General features: G+C 39.3%; 1 protein-coding gene and 1 non-coding gene across 11 annotated transcripts in view; one reads left to right on the forward strand and one right to left on the reverse strand.

The window, feature by feature from the left end:
• The window catches only part of OSBPL1A (oxysterol binding protein like 1A), a 212,848-nt gene that overhangs the window by 182,682 nt on the left and 3,360 nt on the right, over window positions 1–26,806 (forward strand). For all 10 annotated transcript variants that reach the window (XM_090285702.1, XM_090285704.1, XM_090285705.1 and 7 more), the window contains 8 exons: window positions 14,752–14,886; window positions 16,098–16,195; window positions 17,068–17,250; window positions 20,774–20,881; window positions 21,730–21,819; window positions 22,059–22,182; window positions 24,468–24,584; window positions 25,176–25,299. In XM_090285702.1, the coding sequence (XP_090141828.1) occupies window positions 14,752–14,886; window positions 16,098–16,195; window positions 17,068–17,250; window positions 20,774–20,881; window positions 21,730–21,819; window positions 22,059–22,182; window positions 24,468–24,584; window positions 25,176–25,299 (979 nt within the window). The remainder of the gene's footprint in view (window positions 1–14,751; window positions 14,887–16,097; window positions 16,196–17,067; window positions 17,251–20,773; window positions 20,882–21,729; window positions 21,820–22,058; window positions 22,183–24,467; window positions 24,585–25,175; window positions 25,300–26,806) is intronic.
• On the reverse strand, window positions 25,419–25,545 carry LOC150002747 (small nucleolar RNA SNORA44). Its single transcript, XR_016512872.1, has one exon. It is a non-coding gene; the product is annotated as a small nucleolar RNA SNORA44 (small nucleolar RNA).

The raw sequence follows: 26,806 nt of genomic DNA on the forward strand, positions 1-26,806 counted from the left end.
CAAAAATTTGGAAAACCCTTGTTAGCTTCCATTGGAGTTACAGGCATCTCAGTCTTTAGGAAATGTACCGAAGAAGCTTTACCAGGACTCCCAATTCGATTCATTCATTGCTTCCTCTGACTCAGATGTACCGTGCAATGTTGAGAAGGGGCTGAGAAAATTGAAATATCTTTCAGTGAAAAACACCTTTGCCAATATAATATTTTTAATGAAATGCTTTTATCTTAGCATTAGCTTTAAAATTTTTCCCTCAAAATTGCAGATGTAGCTCATCTACTTGATGCAAAATGCCTGCCACATAACCACAGGGTCAGACAACACCCAGAGGTAACCCAGGTCCACTGACTGTCAGGAGTGTGATGGTATTTATGCATTCAGATAAACATGTCAGCATGCGTCACTGTGACAGCTGCCACATTCTTGAATCCTAACTTTAAGGTAGTAAAGATCTAGATAAGATTTGGAGCTTTGTCAATTTTGGTACATTATAAATACTGACGAGTGATGAGGGAAAACAGAAGCAAAAAGTGGTTTAAAAAGTTTTAGCATTTCTCCCACATCACTCTGCAGTGATCTGAAATTGGAGTATCACAGTGTGGGAGAGATGGCCGTGAGACCCTGTTTTTAATGTCAAGTCTTTCCCTCAACTGGAATGGGGGAATCCACAGAGCCCTCATAGGTTGTTGACAGTGCCTTGGTTAAGAGAGGCTTCACTGGTGCTGGTACTATATTTCTGAATTTCTGTTCATTTGGTGCCCTGAAGATTTTTACACTTCAGGGCATGAATACTATACTATGATTCAGGATGGTGCAAGGTATGTTTTTTTTCAGTGGTAGAGTCTGGGCATCTGTAAAAGAAGACGTGGGAAAGAGGAGCACTGTGACAGCTTCAGTGCCAAGTGCACTTCTGGGCTGGTCAGTTCCTCAGTAAGCATGTTGTCAAACAGAAGTTGGGGTCCCGCTGCCTGCCCCCGCCCTCTAGGCAAAATTTCAGAGGCAAAGTTTTGGTGATAAAAGAGGGGAGTCTATTCCAAAACTTCACAATTTTGGAATAACAGCTTTCCACATGTATTAGTCACATAGGCCTATCAATTAAGGCCAAACTCTTTAACTCTTTAGTTACAGCTTTAACCACTTAATTCTATCAATTAAGGCTAGACTCTTTAACACTGGAGTTCTCCTATCATTCCCCCCCACCTTAGTTTTTAATTATTTTACTTCTGTAGGGTTGGTCTACAAACTAAGACAACATAAGATACAAATGCTGCACAATTTTGGAAGAATGGTAGGCTTCTGCCTCAGAGCCTTTTCCTTCTAGAACACTCAAAGAATAAATCTGCCTCCCTCTTCCAGGCCAGCCCAATCCTAGGCTGTGCCCGGAGTTCTTTCCCATCCAAAATACTATCCACTGGGAAATACAGGCAGCTCCAGTGGATCACCCAGGCATCCTTGAGGAAGAGAGCCTGAGAATGCTGCTTTTATTTCAGATCTTCTCACCCATAATTCCATACACTCTGAAGGTATTCAGCTTCTCAGCCAGTCCTCCCCTGGACTATTTACCATTGCCTCAGCAAACTCCTATGTCCCCTCCCTACTTCTCCTGTGTGATCTGATCAGATCTCCCTGTATCAAGGGCAGTATGGAGGATGAGCTTCTGAATATCTGTTACTTGCAGCATCTCTGCTCAGGAATCTGCCGGAAAGTGTTTGTGCACCTTGAGTGAATACAGTGAAAACTGTGATCTGGCAAGATTCCAGCCAGTGCTGCTATTGTCCTTCCACATTCTCAGCTAGCCGATGGCCAGGCTTGGGTTCAATGCCTCCAGCAAGAGGGCCAGCTCTGCCTTCCAGTAGCTGACAGTACTCAGCTACTAGACGGGAAGAATGAAAGGAATACCTTTTTGTTTACCTTCGTTCTCATAGTTGCTGATTTTTTTTTTGTCTTTTCTTCCCTGTTTCTGTCACTGGCTGCACCGAGGTGTCCAAAGTGTGGTTCATTTCACACACAAACACACACACCTTTTCTGCGCAATAGTTCCTTCATTTCTGGGTCTGTATCTTCCAGCTGAGAGAGCTGTGGTGTGACCAACAGCAGAAGGTGTGAGAGCCTCTTCAAACTGCTCATCCAGAGTGGTCCCAGGAGAGCTATCCTGTGATGTCTTAGTGTGACTGCTTTAGACAGAATCAGTGGTATTCAGATGGCAAGAACCTCTTATGCCATGGACATTTTGTGAAAAGGGAGCAGACTGAGTAGCACAAGGTAGGAAAGAGACCTTTGACCTTCTGAGGCCCTTAAATGTAAGAAGGATGACTTTTTACATCCTTGCTAGCTGTGGCACGTAGGGGAGTCATGGAGAAAGGATTCTTTGCCAACTCACATCCAAGGAACAGAGCCAGCATTTGACCGTCAGTGGCAAGCCTAGAAGCCTACTTAGTGCTTAGGTCACTCACCTGGATGAAGACACTACCCACAAAGCAGACAGACTTAGCCTAAAAGTTAAGCTGAGTTTCTGTCATAAATTCGTGCACATTTGGGCATTGCATTGCTAGACTTTACATATACAAAATATTTTCCATTTCTGTTGAGATCAAACTTGGCTTTGCTTTTGGATTGTTTATATAGTGCTCAAGCGATGAAGCAGCCCTCTTTTTGTCTTCTCAGTTTATCAGCTGATGAGCAGTTACAATTAAGAGTTTCTTCAGTTTCATCATTGGTTGCTATTCGTCGTCGGCAGCCGTCCGTCTCGAGAGACGATGGTGTAGCTTCTTAAGAGTCTATCTGCACCACCGAGAATAGGCTGTGCAGTCCGACTCGGGAGTGACACGGTATCTGTCTCCTCCCGTGTTGAATCGACATCTTGCATGAAGCTACAGAGCCTGGGCAGGGTGATATGGAGGGTCTGCTGTTGCCCATGCAGCAGACCCCCCCTCTCTTCGCAGCTGAAGGATCCAAGGGAAAGACGGAGTCAATACAGCTTGGCTTCAGGTGCGCCGCAGGAGTTGCCGGTGTTGACTACAACGTCAAACCGCCTTAGGGACTCCGGCTCCGGATTTTCTGTCGGGGTTTACTCCCTTAGCCTTTCCCCTGAAGAGGTATGCCGCAAGGCAGCGGAGGTTTTTTGGAGTCAGAGTTGGTTGCTATTAATTTGTGTGAATAGATTTAAACTTTGCTTTTAGTTAGGTCCCAAGGTAGAATTGCTTCGTATCAATATTTAATTTTCCAGTTGCCTTAGCTCTCAGTGATCTAAGTATTCTAGCTAATGTTTCTTCCTGAAACTTGATCTTAATAATGTGCATTGTTGCTTTTCCTATTGAAATATACACAATACTAATTAGTTGTGTGCAACATCTAGTAAATGCAATACCAAAGTTCATTGTATTAGAAGTAAAGAAAAAAAGGTATCTCCATGAATCCAAGAGGCAACAAAATATAGTTGGTGCCACTGAGTTTTTCATTACTTATCCAGGGAACTATAGTTTTTCTTTAATTAAAATAATTGTAAGATTATTTAAAAATAATTACAGACTAATAGAAGAAATAATATTGCAAGTCCATTGCTATTTTTTTAAATAGCACGTTATATTCTTCTGTGAGGTCGAGGTGGTTTTCCTGGCAATCTGGATTTATGTGCATACGCTCTCTCAGGTCTTTTTCTTTCCCTTCCATCCCTTCTTTGTTATTTTGCCCAGGTGTGTACTGCTACCTTCCCCTGAAGGCTTACATTCTGAGTTACCAAAAGAAATAGGAAGGTGTTTAAACTATTGTAGATTTCAAAATTGCATTTAAGAAACCTTTTAGAATTTTGGCAGCTTTGCAAACGATTAAAAACTAATCTACCCATTGAAGTGGTGATCAAACCCTGTTCTCCAGAGTTTATACTGCACTCTTCATTGCCTTGCTTACTCATGTAACGTCTAGCCAGATGGCTAGTAGACACTTCCCTGTCCCGTTCTGCTTATGTCATATATTTTCCCAGCAAAAAATGTGTGAAGAAATAGCAACATACACAGAGTTGCTTTAGAGGTGCAAGATTAAGTCCTTAGGCCATGAGTCTCATCTAGTCCTCCATAATTAGGGAAGGGATAAAATGCCATGTCATCCCCAATGTATTTCTTATTCCTTCAGTGAGCATTTTATGGTCTTTGTAATATTTTTTTAGGGAAAAAGAAACCAGAATCAAATTTATAGGTAAAGTTCTGCATTTCTTTAATGAATAAGTCCTTTAAATTTCTTTAAAATAATCTCACCCTGTTATTGTGCTCCACAAGGCGAAATGCAGAATACAAGAGAGCTGAGCCAAAAGCAACAGAGTTTGTGCCTTATCCTACTCAAGGGATAGGCTCCTGTCACCACTCTGTGATCTTAGTAATTGGATGGGACAGCCAGCCAGCCAGCAGGGAGAACTTGCTGGCAGGAACTGCAGCGACCCCTCCTGGCTGGGGCTCCAAGAGGAGCAGACGACCTTTCCATCAATCCCTTACCCATACTAAGGAGTCAGAACTCGAAAGCCAGGCTGCTCTAAGTAGTTTCTTCATAGCTCAGCTGTGCAGGCGACAGGGAGAAGCACCTCAGCCTTTGAAGCTGCTTTGCCTCTATGCAGTTTGGAGAACTTGGCACTCTTCCTGTGTTGTTAATAATAACCATGAGGATAGCTAACTTTTATTGCTCACTTAACATGTGCTGACACTATTCTAAGTGTTTTTACATGAATTAATCTAATATTTACAAGTCCATTTTGGGGGAAGGCAAGAGACTTATTCATGACTACACAAGCAGTCAGCAGTGAGGGGCATTTGATCTCAGAGCCTATTCATTTTCTTTTTTTAAAAAAATGTGGTAAATTACATAAGACATTAACTTGACTATCTTACCTATTTTTTAAGTATATTTTATTGATTATGTTGTTACAGTAGTTCCAATTTTTTTCCCCTTTGCTCCCCTCTGCCCAGTACCCCCCTTCTCTCTAGCAATCCCAACCCTCTTAGTTCATGTGCATGGGTCGTGCATATAAGTTCTTTGGCTTTACCCTTTCCTATATTATTCTTAACTTCCCCCTGTCTATTTTGTATCAACTGATTATGATTCTTAGTCCCTGCACCCTTTCCGCATTTTTCCTCCTCCTCCCTCCCAGCTGAAAACCCTCCAAATGATCCCCTTACTTATGATTCTGTTCCTATTCTGGTTTGCTTAGATGGATTTTGTTTTTATTTTTTAGATTCAGTTGTTGATAGTTGTGAGTTTGTTGTCATTTTAGTGTTCATAGTTTTGATCTTCTTTTTCTTAAATGAGTCCCTTTGACATTTCATATAATAATGGCTTGATGATGATCGACTCTTTTATCTTTACCTTGTCTGGGAAGCACTTCATCTGCCCTTTGATTCTAAATGATACCTTTGCTGGATAGAGTAATCTTGGTTGTTGGTCCTTGCTTTTCATCACATTGAATACTTCTTGCCAGTCCCTTCTTGCCTGCAAAGTTTCTTTTGAGAAATCAGCTGATAGTCTTATAGGCACCCCATTTGGAGGCAACTCTCCGCTTTTCCCTTGCTGCTCTTAAGATTCTCTCTTTATCTTCATCTTTGGCATCTTAATTATGATGTGTGTTGGTGTGGTCCTCTTTCGGTCTAGCTTGTTTGGGACTCTCTGTGCTTCCTGGACTTGTACGTCTATTTCCTTCACCAAATTTGGGAGGTTTTCCTCCATTATCTTTTCACATAAGTTTTCAATTTCTTGCTCTTCGTCTTCTCCTTCTGGCATCCCTATGATTCGGATATTGGCACATTTAAAGTTGACCCAGAGGTTCCTAAGCCTCTCCTCATTTTTTTCAATTCTTGTTTCTTCATTCTCTACTGGTTGACTGTTTTTTTCTTCCTTATGTTCCAAATCATTGAGATGAACCCCAGTTTCCTTCCCTTCACCATTGATTTTGTGTGGATTTTCCTTCGTTTCACTTAGCATAGCCTTCACTTCTTCCCCTATGCATTTGCTGTACTCAGGCATATCTGTCAAGCCTGTGAGCATCTTTATCACCAGTGTTTTGAACTCTGTGTCTCTTAAGTTGGCTATCTCCTCATCGCTTAGTTCTCCCACTGGAACTTTGATCCGTTCCCTCTTTTGGGCCATACTTCTCTGTCTCCTCATCTTGACAGGCTTCTGTGTTTGTTTGCCTCTGTGACTTAGGTAGAGCTATCGCTCCTGTTACGTTGTAAGGGGCGGAGCCTTACGTATTTGTCAGTATAGGGCGACCTGTTTTTACCACGTTGTAGCACTGTATGTGGGGGAGGGGTCTGAGAGGGAACAATGCCTCTTGCTCAGCACTCACCCCTTTTCCAGGCACTTCCTTCACTTCTGTATGGGACTGGTGCCTCTCTAGCTGTTGCTCTGGCCGTTGTTCCCAGAGTGGGTGAGTCTGTGGATGTTCTAGGACTAGGGGGGCCCTTGAAACAAGTGGACTCTGCTGAGAGACCGGCAGTTTCTTCCTCCGCCCCAGCCCCCACTGGTTTGCACAGTCAGAAGCAATGAGGCTTGATTTTCCCCGGCACTGGGACTGTGACCTGTATGGTCTGGTGAGGAGCTGGGAACACTCCCCAGGTGTCCCTCCTGACTTTTTAAAACATGTAACTGCACTTTCTCCTGGCCTGCTGCTGCCACCACACTGCATCCTCTCCACCCTGGCTCCGCCAGCCTGCTGCTGCCACCGCTGCTGCCGCCACCACACCCCATCCTCTCTGCCCAGGCTCCGCCCCTCCTACCTGTCCGAATGAGTATTTCTTCTTTATATCTTTGTTCGTTGGACTTCCATGCAGCTTGACTTTATGGAACTTCTGGTGTTCTCTAGTTTTGAGGTAGTTGTATTTTTTTTAGTTGTGGAGGGAGACCCAGCGTGGCTATCTAGGCCTCCATCTTGGCTGGAAGTCCACCTATTTTTCAATATACAGTTCAGTGGCATCAAATATATTAACATTGTTGTGCTGCTATCACCACCATCCACCCACAGAAGTTCTTCCATCTTGCAGAACTGAGTCTGTGCCCACTAACCACTAACTCCCCATTCCCCCCACCCCTGGCGCCACACCATTCCCCTTTCTGTTCACAACTTACTCTTTTAACCAAATGCTTTACTATCCTTGGAACATAAATCTAGACTAGCCTGAGCGTATTTTGTTGATCCGCTTTTTCTATCATGCCACTTACACTTTCTCTTGTATGTTTTATGATTAGCATAATGTAAATGTGTGGGTATTGTCATCCCATTTCTGTGGTGCAAGGTTAGCTTTCCCATCCTTTTCTTTTACTGATTGAAAGTGTTAGGTTTTGAGTCCTGGCTGCTCTGGCTCAGTGGATTGAGCCTCGGCCTGCGAGCCAAGTGTCGCTGGTTCGATTCCCAGTCAGGGCACATGATTAGGTTGCATGTCAGGTCCCCAGTTGGGGGCACGAGTGAGAGGCAACCACACAGTGATGTTTCTCTCCCTCTCTTTCTCCTTTTCCCTCTCTCTAAAAATTAAATAAATAAATAAATAAATTGTTTAAAAAAAAGTGTTAGGTTTTGAAATAATATCTCTAACCACTGATTGGAATTCTGATCAATAAATGTTCACTTTAGGAAATTTGGAAAATACAGAAAAACATAAAGAAGATAGTTAGGATTACCTGTACTGCTAATTGCTAGAGACAACAACTGTTAACTTTTTGGTGCTATCAACTTCTAATATTTATGTCTATAAATAATACTTTTTCATATTTTGCTATGTGAACTATTCTGAGTCATTAAACAAGCGGGTTTTTCCTTTAAGGAGCTTGTGTTCCAGCAAAGGAGATAGGAAAGTGCAGTGCATTGTGGGAAGTGCTTGATAGAAATAAACTCTGTGGGCATTGGCAATACATAGGAGCATGTGGGGTGGTGGGGGGCACTTGGATGTGCTCTTCTCTCCTTGAGTGATGAGGACACAGGCAGATAATGCAGGGACTATGTTCCTGCCTTCAGGAATTGTAGTACTGTATAGCTAGCAAGATAAGCTGGTCATGGCACAGTAGCAGGTAATATAACCTAATGTATGATCAGACGCTAAGTTGTGAGATGTAGATTCTGGTACTCCAGGAGCTGGAAGAGGCAAGATACCAGTGGAATAATGCTACAGTAAACATGGGAGTTACTGCTATTTCTTTGAGATAAAGGTTTCATATCCTTTGGGTATATATCCAAAAGTGTGATTGCTGGATCATATGGTAGTTTTATTTTTAATTTTTTGAGGAACCTCCAAATTGTCCTCCGTAGCAGCTGTATCAGTTTACAGTCCCACCTGTAGTGCACAAGGGTTTCCTTTTCTCCACCTTCTTGCCAGCATTTATCTCTTGTCTTCGATAATAGCTATCCTTAACAAGTGTGAGGGGATATCTCACTGTGGTTTGCATTTCCCTGATAATTTGTGATATTGAGTTTTTTTATGTACCTCTGTATGACGGTAGAAAAACATTCAATTTCTCTGCCAATTTTTTAATCGAGTTGTTTGTTTTTTCTGCTACTGAGTTGTGTGAGTTCTTTATATTTTTTAGATATTAATCCTTTATCAGATGCAGGGATTCCTGAACCCGCAATCCTCTGATCGCAGATGAAGAAATTGACCCAGAGACGAATGACCTGGGGAGAGAAGAGAGTGCCCCTAGAGTGGGGTTACTCCCAATATTCTTCTCAACAGAGCATTTATTGAGTTAGCTGGGCACAGAAATGCTTGGCTTGTGAAGCAGCCCTCCACCCAACCATAAAGAGGATTATCAAAGAGGAACATAGATCAATACATTGTTACAATCGGTTAGACTTTCTGGTGGCAAAGCACATTGCAAAAGATTAGATTGTACTCCTGGAGTTAAGCATTCTGTTGATAGTAAACATCCTGCTGATATAGATCTAAAACTGGATAAAGCAGGACAGGCCTCAAAAGATACATCGCATTCCTGTTCCTTCCCCCTACTGTGTGACCAGTGGTGTGGTATTTGGAGCATGCCACCAGCTGAGCTGCTTCCCGTTTTCAGTCAGGTCCCGTTTTCAGGCCTGCCTTGCACAGTGGTTACAATTCCCTATAGCACACAAAATGGTCTCCTGCAATCAGATATATAATTTACATAGTTTTTCCCATTCAGTAGATTGCCTTTTCATTTTGTTGATGATTTTCTTTGCTGTGCACAAGCTTTTTGTTTGATGTCGTCCCACTAGTTTATTTTTTGTTGCCTTCATTTTTTATATCAAATCCAAAAAATTATCAGCAAGACCAATGTGTTTTCTTCTTGGAGTTTTAGGGTTTCAGTTATTATGTTAAAGACTTTAAATCCATTTTGAGTTGCTTTTTGTGTGTGTTGTAAAATAGAGATACTCCTTCCTTCCTTCCTTCCTTCCTTCCTTTCTTTCTTTCTTTGTTTTTCTTTCTTTCTTTCTTTCTTTCTTTCTTTCTTTCTTTCTTTCTTTCTTTCTTTCTGTCTTTCTTTCCTTCCTTCCTTCCTTCCTTCCTTCCTTCCTTCCTTCCTTCCTTCCTTCCTTCTTTCCTTCCTTCCTTTCCATGTATCTGTCCAGTTTTTTCAATACCATTTACCAGACTCTTCTTTCCCCCATTGTATATTTTCTTGGCTTCTTTGTCCAAAACTAATTGACCATACTCCATGGACTTATTTCTGTGCTCTCTATTCTATCCCACTCATTATTGTATCTGTTTTATGCCAATATCATACTGTTTTTATTACTATTGCTTTGTAATATAGTTTGAAATCAGGAAATGTGATACCTTCAGCTTTGTTCTTTTTCCTCAAGATTGCTTTGGCTATTCAGGGTCTTTTGTGATTCCATACGAATTTTAGTGTTCTTTTTTCTATTTCTTTGAAAAATTGAAATTTAGATAGGAATTCGATTGTATCTGTAAATCACTTTGGATAGTACAAACATTTTAACAATATTAATTTTTCCAATCCATGGGCACATAATATCTTTCCACATATTTGTGTCTTCTGCAATTTCTTTTATTAATGTCTTCCAGTTTTCAGTGCTTAGATCTTTGGCCTCCTTAGGTAAATTTATTCAGAAGTATTTTATTTTTGATACTGTTGTAATTAGGATTATTTTCTTTATTTTGCTTTCTGGTAGTTTGTTATTCATGTATGCAGATGCATCAGATATTTGCATATTGATTTTTGTACTTGCAACTTAATTTGTTTCTTAGTTCTAACAGTTGTTTGTTTGTTTCTTTTTTTATGGACTCTTTAGAGTTCTCTCTATATATTATGTCATCTGCAAACAGTGACAGTTTTATTTCTTCCTTTCCAACTTGGATATCTTTGATTTGTTTTTCATGCCTAATCTGACTAGAACTTTTAGTATTATGATGACTAAACATGGTGAGAGTGGACAACTTTGTCTTGTTTCTGATCTTAGAGGAAGAACTTTCAGTTTTTCACCATTGTGTGTGATGTTAGCTGTGGGCTTGTCATATATGGCTTTTATTATGTTGGGGTATGTGCCCCCTCTACCTGATTTTTTGAAAGTTTTTATTATGAAAATGTGTTGAATTTTATCAGGTGCCTTTTGTGTGTGTCTACTTAAATGATTATATTGTTTTAATTCTGCATCTTGTTAATGTGGTGTGTCATATTGATTGATTTGCAGGTTGAACCATCCTTGCATCCCTGGAATAAATCCCACTTGATCATGGTGCATGATCCTTTTAATGTACTGCTGAATTCAGTTTACTAATATTTTGTTGAGGATTTTTGCATGAATGTTGATCAGGGATATTGGTCTATAATTCTCTTTTCTTGTAGTATTCTTATCCAGTTTTGGTGTTAGGGTAATACCTCATATTCCCTCCTTTTATATTTTCTGGGAGAATTTTAGAAGGATAGGTATTAATTCTTCTTTATATGTCTGGCAGAAGTCACCAGTAAGGCCATCCGGTCCTGGACTTTTGTTTGTTGGGAAGTTTTTGATTATGGCTTCAATTTTCATCATAGTTATTGGTCTGTTCAGAATTTCTGTTTCTTCATGATTCAGTCTTGGGAGGTTGTATATTTCTAGAAATTTATTAATCTTCTCCAAATTGTCCAATTTGTTGTCCTAGAGTTATTCATACTAGTCTCTTATCCTTATTTGTGTGATATCGTTTGTAATGTCTTCTCTTTAATTGGTAAGTTTATTTGAGTCCCCTTATTTCTTATGAGTCTAGCTAAAGGTTTGTCTATCTTTATTTTTTCAAACAGCCAGTTCTCAGTTTCATTGATCTTTTTTATTGTCTTTTTAGTCTCATTTATTTCCACTCTGATCTTTGTTATTTCCTTCTTTCTACCAACTTTGAGTTTAGTTTGTTCTTTTTTTCTAGTTCCTTGAGGCGTAAAGTTAGGCTATTTGAGATCTTTTTTGGTTCTTAATGTAGGTATTTATTGCTATGAACTTTGCTCTTAGAACCATTTTTGTTGTATCCCAGAAGTTTTGCTATGTCGTATTTCCATTTCTATTTGTCTCAAGATATTTTTAAAATTCTCTTTGGATTTTTCCTTTGACCCAGTGGTTGTTCAGGAGCATATTGTTTAATCTTCACATATTTGTGAATTTCCGAGTTTTCTTCTTGTAAATTAATTCTAATGTCATACCATTGTGATCAGAAAAGATGCTTGATATGATATCAGTCTTCTTACATTTAATAAGACTGGTTTTGTGACCTAATATGTGACCTATTCTGGAGAATGTCTTCATCTGCATTTGAGAAGGATGTATATTCTGCTGCTTTTGGATGAGATCTTCTATATTAGTCTATTAGGGCCATCTGTTCTAAGGTGTCATTTCAGGTCAGTAAGTCCTTACTGATTTTCTGTCTGGATGATCTATCCATTGTTGAAAATAGGGTATTAAAGTTTTTTTGCTACTATTGCTGTCTGTTTCTTCCTTTAGATCTGTTAATATTTGTTTTACATATTTAGATGTTCCTATGTTGGGTGCATAAATATTTATAATTGTTATATCTTCTTGCTGAATTGACCCCTTTAGCATTATATAATGACCTTCTTTATGTTTTGTTTCAGTTTTTGGCTTAAAATCTGTTTTGTCTGATATAAGCATAGCTACCCCTTCTTGCTTTTAGTTTCCATTTATATAAAGTGCTTTTCCCGTCTCTTTAGTTTCAGTCTTTGTGTGTCCTTATAAAGCTGAAGTGAGTCTCTGACAGGCAACATATTGTTAGGGCTTGTTCTATTTTATCCATTCAGCCACTCTATATCTTTTGATTGGAGGATTTAGTCCATTTAATTATTTAGTTGATATTTTTAGTTGCGTTTTTTTTTTTTTTTATTCCCCCTGTATCCTCTTCCACCTTCCCCCCTTCCCCCCATAATAGTCCATGTGTATTTAAAGTAATAACTGATAGGTATGGACTTACTATTGACATTTTAAAATTATTTTCTGGTGTTTAAGCTTGGATTCTTTGTTTCCCGCTTGCTTTCTTTTTCTGTGATTTATTATTTTCTGTGGTGGTATGCTTTGATTCCTTTGTCTTTATCTTTTATATATCTACCACAGATTTTTTATTTCTGCTTGTGCTTTATGAGGCTTATGTAAAACATCTTACATTTGTAACAGGCTATTTATAGCTGATAACTTCAAATGCACACAAGGGTTCTGTATTTTCACACCCCCCGTTTTGTTTTTCATGTCACAACTTATATCTTTTTACATTGTGTATCCATTAACAAAGTATTGTTGTGGTTATTTTTAATACTTTCTCTTTTATATTCATACTACAATTGTAAGTGATTCAGCCACCACCATTACAGTATTAGAGTATTTAATTAAATATTTCTGTGAAGAAAGGGTGAACATGATCACATGAACCGATTGGAAGTAGTGCCCCTCCCTTGAGGTTAAAAGATCTTACTCTTGCAGCATTGGTTGGAGTAAAACTTAGTAAATCCTTTTTGGAAGACATTTAACTTGGTGTAGTAGCTGTTAAATTTTTACATGAACAGACTTTAACCCAGAAACTCCACTTAGAGAAATCTACTTTAAAGCCATATTTAGCCATGTTCTAAAAGATATATGATTAAATAGTTCATGGTATATCTATACATAGACTTTTTAAAACTTAACAAAGACATACAGCATTTACTAATATGCCCAAGTGTTTTGTAAGTACTGTTCTTACAACAATTCATTGTGGTTGGTACTGTTATATTAGTGCCATGTTACTGATGAGGAAACAGGCACAGAGTTTAACTTGGTCATAGTCACACAGCTAGTAAATGAGAAAGCCAGCAGTGAAACTCAGCTGGCTCTGTGGTCTTACCATTACCCCATCCCAGCGATTACGCAGAATTTGACAGACTCAGTGAAGTACCTTACATGTGTGTAAGAACTCCACAACACAGGAAAAGTGAAAAGAGCAAGGCGTGGGTCAATACATACAGAGCAGATCCCATGCATTATAAAAACCAATACTATGTGTATATACGTGTGTAAACACACAGCAATATATCCCAAAATGTTGATGGTGCTTTGCCTCCAGGGAGAGGAACATTTTCATGTTTTCTCTTTTGTATTATTAAATTTTGCACTGAGATTTATGTGTTGCTCTATTGATTTAAAAAAAAAAAAAAAAAAGTCCCAGTTTTCTTGACTTGGCCCCAGCAGTGAATTTCTGGATTTAATGAGATCTTGGGGTATATATAGTTGAGCTTTCTCTTCTTTATCTCTTTATAGATTCCTATTCTCCCTTGTCTTCTCAGTGAGAGAAGAGTAAACCTACCATTTCTCTTAATTAGGTTCAGTTACTACATGTCTGTCTATGTTCTGGGATATTTTATAATAATGAATGAGCTTTTTTTTCTTTTATGTGCTCCAGTTGTAGATTTGTGAAGGTTGCATTATTTTTAATTGTGTGGCTCAGTAAGAATGTGGACGTTTAAGGGGAAAACGCTTTGTCAGAGCTTAGACAGTGGCACCTTGTAGGATTCACCTGACCATTTGTCTTTAGTCAGCAGGCCTCATGAAAGACCTAATTCCCAAGGGAAAGGTAAATAGTGATTCATGGAAGGTTGGGGAGATACCAGAAAATTCCAGAGAATGCCAAGATAAGTGTGTTACTTAGTAAAATTTTTGAAAGTGACCTCATGGTGCTTGCTGGTAACATACAGTAAATAGGTTGTAATTCAGGTCAGAGAACCCCACCCCAATTATTTAACTATTTTTTGGAAGTCTACTGTGATTGTGTGATTCTGGCAGACAGAAATTTAAACCTATTACCTATTCTGTGAAATACCCAGTAGCCTTCTAGTACCACAATTTACAGTAGATGGGTGTACTCAGAAAAACCTCACGATGTATTATCAGTCAGATATTAGTCTGAAACTTATTTTGGAAAATTATTCACTCCAAAATGGTGTGTGTAATTATTCCTTAGTTCCTAAGAAGATCTTTGCTTTTATGTCTTTCCCCTTTGTAGCCCATTTTCTAGTCCTGATCTAAAGCAGACTTATTAGTAGTCATCATCTCATCTCACCGCTGGATTGTGAGCTCCTTGGGTAGTCTTTGTATTTCCTTCAAGGCCTAGAACAATATACTCCATACTGTTAGGTGCTCTGGAAACATTTGTAAAATTGCACTTACAGTAAATTTCATGAGTTGCTACTTTCTGTTACTTCCTTTTCAGAATTATGTTATGTAAAGATATCAGCAGTTAAATTTGCTGTGTGTAGAGGACATAACTATTTCCTTTTGTTAAATAGGAACTATCCAAGATTACGATGCCAGTCATCTTTAATGAGCCTTTGAGCTTCCTACAGAGGCTCACTGAGTATATGGAGCATACATACCTCATCCACAAGGCCAGTTCGCTTTCTGATCCTGTGGAGAGGATGCAGGTACGTGTAAAGGGTTACATCTTAGAGACTTCTCTCCCACTCCCGCACTCCCAGTCCCCTACCTCAGACACACTGATACAGAATTGGTGTTTAGTTCAATAGGAGGTTGGGAGACGTTACTAAAACACAGGTGGCCTGTTTAGAGTGTCCTCTGCGTCCCTCCCTCCTCCGTCCCCTAGTCAGTACCCCTGTAGTGGAAGGGCAGAGAGATCTGCAGTAAGAGCAGAAGGTGGTCCATAGCCAAACCTGGATGTTGGTGAGCTATTTCTGAGTCTTCATTTTAGAAAGAAGCATTGTGATGGGGAGAAATTCATTCTTTCTTCCTTCAGACTTTATCAGTGTTTTCAAGAAGGTATGAATGCACACACACGCACACGCAAATATGGACATGTATGCTTATGTGTATGTAAACATGCACATACTGCTATAGGTTAAAACAAAAGGCAACAAGGAATTGCACTTTTTAATTTTCATTTGAATAGAAGATGTTTATGTGATGTATGTGGATGGACTAGATAGAGGAGAGTATAATAGATACATTGCTCTGCTTCATACAAAGCGAGAACATTCTAAATGGAATCTCTGTTCTTTCATTTAATATAAATCAACTTTTTCCAACCTCATTGGGCTTGACACCAATTTGTTTACTTTTATTTGTTCTCTCCTATCCTAAAAGTATTGTACTTTTTAGAAACATTGAAGGAATTAAAAGTAATCTAGGATTTGAGCCCTGGCTGGTATGGCTCAGTGGATTGATCACCAGCCTGTGAACCTAAGAGTTGTTGATTTGTGGTTTGATGGTTTGAATCCCTGTCAGGGCACAAGCCTAGGTTGCAGGTCAGGTCCCCAGTTGGGGACGTGCGCAAGGCAACCGATCCCCCATCAATGCCCCCCCCCGCCCACTCTCTAAAAATAAATAAAATCTTTTTTAAAAAGTAATTTGGGGTTTGAGAGTTCTTTAAACATCCTTGAGGGAATTTGTAGCACCTTTAGGGTGTTCTAAAAGCATGGTTGGGAATGACACTCCAGGAAGAGACCGAGCAATTTTCATTCCGAATATCCACGTTGCTAGAGCCATATAAAAATGCAAAGTAATTAAAATCCTCAAAATAATTTTATAAATCCCTATCTTAAGCAGCATTTCAGTTTCTGAGAGGAGGAGGAGGAGCAGGCTAGGCCGTTTCTCACTTCTGCCAATGCTTCATCCACAGTGTGTGGCTGCGTTTGCCGTATCTGCCGTCGCTTCTCAGTGGGAGCGCACTGGGAAGCCTTTCAACCCGCTTCTGGGAGAGACTTACGAGCTCATTCGGTAAGATCTTCCACCCAATTGCAGTTGAATGGTTTGAATTTGCATAATTTACTTAGCTTTTAAAATGAAAGAGAAAAAAGTATATTTTAAACATCATCAACAACAATTTTGTATGACTGGAGCAAGTTAACAATTTTGATGTTTGAGTCTATGATACTTATTCTTTTAGAGACTGTCAAAAATATTAAAACATGCAAAATGTACCATTATAAAAAGTTACTACAAGCATATCATTATTCCTGATCATGTGGGATTATCGTCCTGTTCTTATGTATATCATCAGACGTGATTGGTTTTTTTTTTACAATCATATAAAATATATTAGTATAAATTTATACTGTTTGCATAAAGGCAATGAATGCATCTGCATCCATAGTTCTGTCGGCTTTCTGGAGCCTGTTCCTTGTTTACACACAATTTGGGAGTTAAGTTGGCTTTATTTTTTCTGAATATTCCATTCTATGCACAAGTTCTGATCTCATTTATTCCCTGGATATTTGAAAGTGGAAACACACTGGATTCCTCTTTCTTAATAAAAATGGAATGATAAGTTTTAAAATTACTTTACTAATATTATCAATTTGTGCAGCTCACCCAAATTCATGTGTGTGTTCTTTATTTTAATATGTTAAAATAGCTGGAGTTGTAACATTGGATTTAGTAGTTTAGGTTGCATTTGTATAGTTTCTAATATACTAAGTTCTTTCATCAGGATAACAAAGACTTGTTTACTTTGTCAAACCTGTTTAATACTTTTTAAATACTTTTGACTGAAATGACAATAATATACACATTCCATGATAAGAATTAATTACAATGTGTGTGTGTGTTGTTCTTTTTTTTTTTTTTTTTTTTTTTTTTTTAATCTTAAGAGAAGACCTCGGTTTCAGACTCATCTCGGAGCAAGTCAGCCATCACCCACCCATTAGTGCATTCCATGCCGAAGGATTAAACAATGATTTCATCTTTCATGGCTCAATCTATCCCAAACTGAAGTTCTGGGGGAAGAGTGTAGAAGCAGAACCCAAAGGAACCATCACCTTGGAGCTACTTGAGTAAGTTGGAATCAAGCCATTTGTATACATATGTACACATAAGTATATGCATTTGCACCCAGGCCTGATCTTGTTCAAAAGCTGCTCATAAAGAAACAGCTCTTATGAAGCATCAGTTATCTACCTGCATGTAAAAGAATTTAAGAAACATAGTGATAGCCATTGTTAATCAGTCTGAGTGTTTTAAGTTAAACTTTATGTTTGACTGGTGTTTGGATCTATTTTAAGGGGGATGGAGTTGATCACTTAATGGCAGCTCTCATGAAACAAGCTATCTGTATTCAATGGCAATAATGTTTTGTTTAACCATCTTTCAAAATGAATTCACTTTGTGAATTGTTGAAATAGCAATTATGTGTCATGTCTTAGACATTAGGTAAGTTGGAAGTTCTCTTCTTTCCAACAGATAAAAAGATTTTCTTTAAATTTCAAAGGTAGTTCCAGTTCTGGTTAAGCTACACTAAGCACACTTTCACCTGTCTTTCCTACTGATTACTAAAGACCTGGACAGAAGATATAAAGCAACTGTCCAAAGACTCTGATAAGGAAATGATAGCAGGTTGGCTACAGAGAGAAAAATACCCCAAGGCCAATAGGGCAGTGAGTTTCTTGGTTTTATCCCCACATCTGGCTTGGAGTCAGAGCCCAAATCCCAAAACTGGGCAATGGAGGCAGGTAGAAAAGTTCCAGGGGAAATCCTATCTTTTTGGTCAGAAGGCCTGGGAAAATATCTTTGTAAAACGTAGAGAATGGAGAACATGCTTTTTTTCTCTCCCTGCCTTGCCCCAAAGCAAACTCAAGGGCCCACAAGTATCACATATCCCGTATTGGTAGCAGCAGCAGCACCCAGAGACATAAAACTCAGAAAAAGTTTCTCCTTGGCCAGATGGACTGGATAAAGGGGCCTCTGTGGTTCAGGAGTAAGCAGAGAATCTCTTTTCCTTTTTCCTCTCTCTTTTTTCTCACCTCTTTGTCCCAGAAGAGGACCCAGTTGTGGAAAGTGCAGGACAGCACAGAGGGGCTGAAGCCCCATTTTGCTAGCAACAGGCCAGAGGACAAACCTCTCTGGTGTCTGAGGGTGTGGGGAAAATTGCAGAGAGGAGCAAGCTCAAGAACGGCATCGCATGAAGCTGTGTTTGAATTTGTAAGGTCATCCTTATTCTCCTGCATCGAAATGATCTGAAATGGGACACCAAGGCCTTGAGATCTGAACTACCGTGTGGACCAATGTTCAGGTCCCCAAATGACTGTTGCGGGTTGGATCTGAATAGCACTTAAAAGGCTTTGAAACTTAAACTGACACTGGAATCAGAGGCCGCAGAAAGTGGGTCAGGACTTACGGTCTGAAACGATATTAAATGCCTACTAAAACAAAACTCAATATTCTCCAGAAGATTTTAAGAGGATCCAGAGTATTGTAATATTCATATGTTCAGAGTACTAACCAAAATTACTCATGCAAGGAAACCATAAAATGTCAACAACTCACAATGGAAAAACGATCAGTAGACACTAACCCCAAGGTGACTCAGATATTGAAACTTGTATCAAAGACTTCAAAGCAGCTACTATAACTGTGTTCCATGAAATAAAAATGAATCCTCTTAAAATGAATAGAAGAATATTCTTGCAAAGAAATGGAAGTATTTCTGGAAATTTTAGTATTGAAAAATACAGCGACAAATACAATAACTAGGATAGGCTCAATAGCAGAATCTGAGTAATGGAGAGACATACTCTGTCTCAATATATTGGCAAGCCTGAATGTACATAGTTAAGATGTTCTCCCGTAATTGATTTATAAGCAGTCTATATTAATACAATCCAAATAAAAGTCCCAGAATGATTTTTTATAGATATGGAGATGTTGATTTTAAAATTTATATGGAAAGCCAAATGAAATAGAACAGTTAAAATAATTTTAAAAAGAACAGAACTGACAGACTCCCACTTCCTAATTTTAAGACTTAACTTAAAGCTGTTGTAATCAAGACAGTGTGATATTGGCAAAAAGGACAGGTATATTTGTCTATGGAACAGTGAAGAGAGTCTAGAAATTAGCCCACAGAAATAAGGTCAATTGATTTTTGACAAAGGTGCAAAAGCAGGTCAGTGAAGGATAGTCCTTTCCACAAATGGGGTGGGAGCAGTTAGACATCCATATGTTCAAAAATGAACCTCAACTTATGTCTCATTCCTTCTATAAAAGTCAACTCAAAATAGGTCATAGGCTAAAATAAAGAGTACAACTATAAAGCTTTTGGAAGAAAACATAGAAGGAAATCTTCATGACCCTATATTTGGCAAAAACATGTCATACATACATACCAAAAGCACAATCCAGAAAAGACAAAATTGATAAATTAGTTTTTATGACTATGCAAAACTTGTTCTGTGAAAGACACTGTTTAGAGAATGAAGAGACAAACTATATGTAGATGGGCAAAAATTATTTGCAAGTAATATGTCTAACAAAAGACTTCTAAACAGAATAAAGAACCCTCAAAAGTCAACAAGAAGAAAACAAACAACAGAATAAAAACTTGAGAAAAAAAGATGCGAACAGATAATTCACCAAAAGAGATACATGGATGACAGATAAATGTACGAAAGGATGCTCAACAGCATTAATCATTAGAGAAAGACAAGAACTCACAAGGAAATACACTTACTAGAATGGCTAAAATCAAAATAATTTTTTAATGACAATATGAAATGTTGGCAAGGATGCAGAGCAACTAGAAATCTTATATTGTTGGTGGGAATATAAAATGATTTGAGTCACTCTGGAGAACAGTTGGAAGGTTCTTACAAAGTTATAACCATATGTTTACCATATGACTCACCAATCCCACTCTAGAGAAATGAAAACTTACAGTCTCACAAAAACCTGTACACAAATATTTATAGGATTATTATTTATAGTCACCAAAAACGGAAAGCACCCCAAAAGTCCTTTGATGAGTGAATGATTAAAACAAAGTGGAATACTACTCAGAAATAAAAAAGAAGTTATTAATACATAGAATTTAAAATGCATTGTACAAAATGAAGAAGTCACTCTCAGGTTACTCACTATATAATCCTACTTACATGATGTCCTGGACATATGTAAAATTGGAACTCATTCACATACGTGAGCTTTTCCCTTTGATGAGCCAGAGGGTCCGTTCTCTGGAAGGTGATAAATAATAGGTGTTTGTTTTTATTTTCTACCTCTAATTTTATTTATTTTTTTTAGTATGTTTTCACCTAACTTTGGACTGCCTTAGATGATTATAAACATAGTTTATTTGGAGTTTGGTGGAAGTATAGAGTTTTTTCCTCAAGGTTTTGCATCCTTTTAAATAATAAAAGTAGTCAAATGATACCTGTTTTACTGTGAGTTAACACCAGAAGACCTGAGGTCTCTCCAGTACGGTGATTTGTTGTCCTAAGCTAATGGCATTTGAGACAAATCGCTCTTTAAATAAAATAACACTTGCTTATTTTTCTGGGTATTGGTTTTATTTTTGTTTTTTAGACACAATGAAGCATATACGTGGACCAATCCTACTTGCTGTGTACATAATATCATTGTGGGTAAACTCTGGATTGAACAGTACGGCAATGTGGAAATCACAAACCACAAGTAAGACACTTTAGGGTAGTTATTTGTCCCTTCAGTTGTCATCATCCAGTATCAGTGGACTTCATGTAAAAAAAAAAAAGAAGTTCTATGTAAAATCAGAACAGGCCATATGACTATTAAGTGAATATAGAAGCCAATTCATTTAATAAGCAGAGTTCATTAAAGTTTCTGATTAGTGAAGACTAGGTGGACTCTAAGCTTCTCCAGCCTCTGTGAATCTTAATTCCAACCTCAGCTCATTTTGCTTATATTGTTTGTATTATTCACACAGTGAGAGTGGGGCTGGGGGAACATAAAATGTTAAAAAGAGTTGGGTTCAAAACCTACTTTGTGACCTCTGACAAGTGTCTTGGTCAACTTGGGCTGCTATAACAGAATACCGCAAACTGGATTAAACAACTGGAATTGATTTCTCACAGTTATGGAGGCTAGGAAGTCCTAGATCAGTGGGCTAGCAGATTTGATGTCTGATGAAGCCCTCTTCCTGATTTACAGATGGCTGCCTTTTTGTATCCTCACATGGCAGAGAGAGAGAGAGAGGGGGGTGGGGTGGGGAGTTCATCTTTTGTGTCTCTTCTTTCAAGGGCAGTAATCTTATTCATGTGGGCTCCACCCTCATGACCTAATAACCTCCAAATACCATCACATTGGGGATTAGGGCTTCAACATATGACTTTGTGAGGGACACAAATATTCCATAGCAACACATCACCTATTCTTTATGAACCTTGCTTACCTTTGTTATGGTGGTCCCAATAGCAAAATGCTGCTAGAAAGGTTATCATAATCATTTCTCTACTGCTTCTTCCACAATGAATGGTAATCTGAGCTTCTTATCTTCCTCTTAGGACTGGGGACAAATGTGTGTTGAATTTCAAGCCATGTGGCCTTTTTGTTAAGGAATTACACAAAGTTGAAGGCTACATTCAAGATAAAAGGTAAAGTGTTCATTTTAAATGTTGACTAGTACTGGTCAGCATTTATTTATTTATAAATAAAATGTCACTATTAAAGTCTACTATAACCTAGGAAACAAGAATTTCAGTAAGTTAAAAAATCTCTCTTCTACATGGAAATATCTATTTCTCTAAAGAATCTGATTCATAAGCATCTTTAATATTCAGTTATAGCAAAACACTGGTTTAATTGTTAGCTAAACATCAGTTTCTCTTGACAGCAAAAAGAAGCTCTGTGCCCTCTATGGGAAGTGGACTGAATGTTTATATAGTGTCGACCCTGCCACTTTTGATGCTTTCAAAAAAAATGACAAGAAAAGTACTGAAGAGAAGAACAGCAAACAGGTGAACATCCCATAAGGTGGTATCAAAGGAATCACTGGACTCTTAAATTTGGACTAATTCTTTTGGAGGTGGCATATTACTGGATCACCACTGACCTTTTTTTTCTTCTTGCTAAAGCATGTAATTTTCCTCCATGAATCTTTTTTAATTGAGGTATAATTGTCATACATCCTTGAATGTTTGAGTCTTCATAGAGATGGGTGTGCGCCACATCTGTAACTGCAGTTGCTCATGGGCTTTGATTGAATTCACATAGCTTTGGAAAGTTGGAGTCCATCTCAGCTGGACAAATTTTTTTTTCTTTCTGTTCATGGACATTAGAAGTTGAGATCCATTGAATATTTTAAAATATTTAAAATATATCTCCTACATTTTCATGCTTATTAGCATTTTGGTTGCCCTCTCCCTCATCTCTAAATCACTTAAGTTAAGACATTAAGGGATTCATTCCTGGGTGGCTGTCCTTCTGTTATTAAACTTTCTTCCTATAGGACAGGTAATGTCCAAGGGAATTTCCTGCGTGTGAGGCACAAGGCTTCCTGTTGCAGGGCCTGAGGAGGCGCTAAGGTCTGGCAGACTGCTTCCCCTTTCCTCCAGGCAGGAGAGAGCTGAGAGCTACAGGAAGATTGCACTTGTTGGGACAGGAAATACTTGAGGACTGATCACTTTCAAGTGGCCAGAGTCATGGTTCAGAGCACAGCCTCTGGGTTAGAATCCTGTCTTCACATTTATGAGTGGTACCACCTCTCTGCCGCTGTGCTTTTGTTTGTAAAATGGCAAATGAATTGATAAATGTAGAGAGCTCCGAATAGTATCTGCTCCTAATAAAGATGACTGAAGTCCTTCCTACTCAAAGCATGACTGGGGACTGGCGACCTGAGCATCGCGTGAGAGCCTGTAGGCTCCCAGGCTCGCCTCAGACCTCCCGGATCCCAGTCCCCTGGGATCTGCTGGCAATTTTTCTGCATGTGCAAGTTTAAGAAACTGTAATCTTCCTCAAAAACAGGCGTATTTATGAGTCACCTCCTTTGTAAATCAAGTTAACCATGGTCCTGAGGTGAAAGTTTTATTAAATGACCAGAGCATGCTGCTTTCCCGCTGCTTTGGCCTTTTTCTTGCTCCCCCCGCCCCCTTCATCTCCCTGTGCACAGTTCTGCTTTCCGCCTCGCATCCGTGTTTCCCGCCTGCTTTTCCTTCCTTCTGGGAGGCGCACTGACACGTCCCTGCAGCTATTCAAACCAATGGCGCTGGGGAAGAACATGTTCCAGGTCCTGGGAGCCCTGACGGGAACTCCTTGGCCGCAGCACCAGCCAGTAACAGGCAACTTGGCAGATACAACCTCACCAGCACACGGGTTTCCCCTTCTGTAGAGGTGGGGTGGGGACAGCAATGGGCAATGGTGAAATGCCACAAAATTTCCCCCACGTCCCATAAATCTTTGTGGAAGAGCGCCCTTACCCTCTGGGAAAGAGAAATTATTCTCACACATTCTCTCCTTGTTGCGTCTCCTTCCTGTGTGCGTCTAGCTACTGTGGATTTCTTATGTTCCTGAGCATAATCAGACGCTGTAGGAAAATCGTTAGCATCAGTGCTGTCACCTCCTTGCTGCTGATTTTAAACTATATTCACTGAACATTCTAGATTTGGTAACTCTGACATCGGGAATATTAACCTTCCAAAGGTTTAAATTCTGTATCAAGTCTTATTAAACTGTGGTAATAATATATCCTCATAGGTTTATTAGGTTAAGACTAAATATAGAGGCCTCCTAGCATAGTTCTGGCATCGGGGGGTGGGGGACGGTGACCAATAACAATGGTGGCTTCCTTTTTAGCCTAACATATTTTTAAGTTCTTTTTTTATCACATGCTTTCAGGATCCCTGCTAGATTTGTGTAATTGGATCATTTTGCTAACTGCCCCAAGAATTTAACTTTTTCTTGAATTCTCACAATGTTTCAGTAAATCCTCAAATGAGTTGTTCCCTCTTTTAAAAACGCTTTAAAAACATTAAAACATTAGTAAAAAGTAATGATGATGATGCCTCAAATGCAAATACCACAACACATCAGCTCGCGAGACGCATGACACTGAAGCCATTCTGGCTCCGTTGACTCTGGCAGGCACTGTGTTCCGAGGTAGGGGGTGAGAACGAGGAAGCCCTGGCGCCCCTGCCCCGTGCTGTATGCACCCTAGTGCTGTGCAGGAAATAAACGGTGATTCTCCGTTTTGTAAAAAGATTCTTTTTCAAACATTTTAATTTTGTTCATCTGTGGGTTCTTCCAGATGAACACATCTGAGGAGTCGGATGAAATGCCGATGCCGGATTCTGAAAGTGTGTGTGTTATCCCCGGAAGTGTGCTCCTGTGGCGGATAGCCCCGCGGCCTTCCAATTCTGCTCAGGTGAGACCGGGCTTGCTGAACGTGGTCTCACTCTTTGTGTTCAGCTCTGGTGGTGCTCTTTCCCTGGCCTGTGCAGGGCCAGTCCTGGCCGGATGTCACCGAAATGCCTTCAGCTGTTCCTCTGCTCGCTCCTGGGCGCAGCTTCCCTTCTGGCTCTGAGACCCAGTGCATTTGTGCCTGGCTGGAGAGGATGTGTCGGGATGGGACTTCTGGGGCTTATTTAGCTATTAGGAATAATACTGGCTCTCAATACAGAACGATGCAGCCTCTTCAGTATAAGCCTCCCAGATACAGCAAGTAATGATTTTAATGAAAAAAATAGAATGTTGATTTTGCTTAGAGTTCTACTTCAAGTTGACAGAGACATGGAATATGCATTCTGTGAGGCCCGCGTCAAGATTTGTGAGACTGACAGCCATAGGCAGTATAGACATCAGTGCGAACATGTAGGTACATCGTCTGAGAAAGGCTGACAGCTGTTGCCATAAAGGGGAGGGTTCATTGTCAGATCCAACCTATCCTCCCTTCAGGGTTTTCATTTTGCTCTATGCCTTGGTATATGTTAATTTGAACATTTCGCTTCTTTTTCAGATGTACAATTTTACTAGCTTCGCAATGGTTTTGAATGAAATAGACAAGGAAATGGAGAGTGTGATTCCTAAGACAGACTGCAGGTTACGGCCTGACATTCGAGCCATGGAAAATGGAGAAATTGGTAACTAGCATTTGATAGTACTGTGGTGAAGAGTCATTCTGGGCGGCTGTTGGTTTGTTTTATCCTGGTGCTTGTTAGCAGCATTAGAGTACAAGCATTTTAGTATCTTCTAGAATTTGTGTTCTAAGAATGGCGAGTGGCAGCTGAAGAAACCAGCTGCCCTGTGCTGTCTGCCCCTCCAGTTGGCTCCGCGTGCAGCTGGAGATCCCATGGCCGCAGCCAGGCACAGCCCTTGGAGTCATGCTGGCTTAGAGAATTTTTTCATTAAAATTTGATTTAAATCTGGTAACTTCTATTTTAAATTTGGAAATCTGAGATAGGCTTTATTAGCTTCTATTCATTATTTCAGTGATACTCCCTGATAATTGAATATACTGTATAACCAGTTATATTTTTGTCCTTTTTAAAAAATTACAATTGACATTCAATATTGTTAGTTTCTGGTGTACGGCATAGTGATTAGACATTTATATAACTCAAAGTGGTCCCTCCAATAAGTCTAGTACCCATCTGACAACATAAGTAGTTATTAGAATATTACTGACTGTATTCACTGTGATGGACTTCACATCCCCATGACTACTCTGTAACCACCAATCTGTAATTTTTAATCCCTTCACCCTTTTCACCTGTCCCCCAATCCTCCTCCCCTCTGGCAGCCATTGGTCTGTTCTAACCAAAAGCTTATCTTAAATGTCAGAGACAAAGTTGAGAAAAACATAATATCTTTATTAACTTTGAAGTATATTCTCATCATTTTACTATATATTTTACAATTAAATATCAAGGAGCTTGGCCTCCTCTTGATCCATTAACACTTTTTTATCTCGCAGTGTTAAATTTCTTCTAATTCAGGGGTTCTTAAAAGGGGGGCGGTTTTCCCCCAGGGGATACGTGGCAATGTCTGGAGACTCTGGTTGTCACACCTGGGAACCACTACTGGCATAGTGGGGTGGAGGCCTAATGTCCCACAGTGCACAGGACAGCCCCCACAGAGAGTCATCCGGTCAGGATGTCAACAGTGCTGGCGCTGAGAAACCCTGTTCTAACTAAACACGCTGATGCGCTCTTTGAATTGTCAGTGAGACAGTGCAACAGTATTTTGGAAAAATGTTTGAATTTCTCATGAATGGAATCTGAAGCTCTGTGGGGTCTCAGGAAGAATTTAGAAAAATTCACATTTACTCAGTTTTCTGCCCAGTTTTTCACTGAATCATTTTAAGCACATAATTTTTTTGGCCTTAAGAATAAGCAGGTTCTTTTTGGTAAATGCAAATGTTATTAAGGCCATAGGCTGTAGAAAGAGATGACTGGGTCTTGAACGCCAGCTCTGCCTCCTACTAATTTAAGTGTGTGTTAAAATTTCAACTTGGTGTTTGACTATGGTGTTTGCCTTCTGATACAGTGGAGATCATGTTCATACATTTGGATGGCACTGCTCCACAAAGTTACGCGCAGTACTGTGCCTGTGTTCTCTACTTGTACAATAACGGTAACTGTTTTCCAT

The sequence above is a fragment of the Furipterus horrens genome, unplaced genomic scaffold, assembly GCF_987537825.1.
Source record: "Furipterus horrens unplaced genomic scaffold, mFurHor1.1.pri manual_scaffold_8, whole genome shotgun sequence".
Lineage (NCBI taxonomy): Eukaryota > Metazoa > Chordata > Mammalia > Chiroptera > Furipteridae > Furipterus > Furipterus horrens.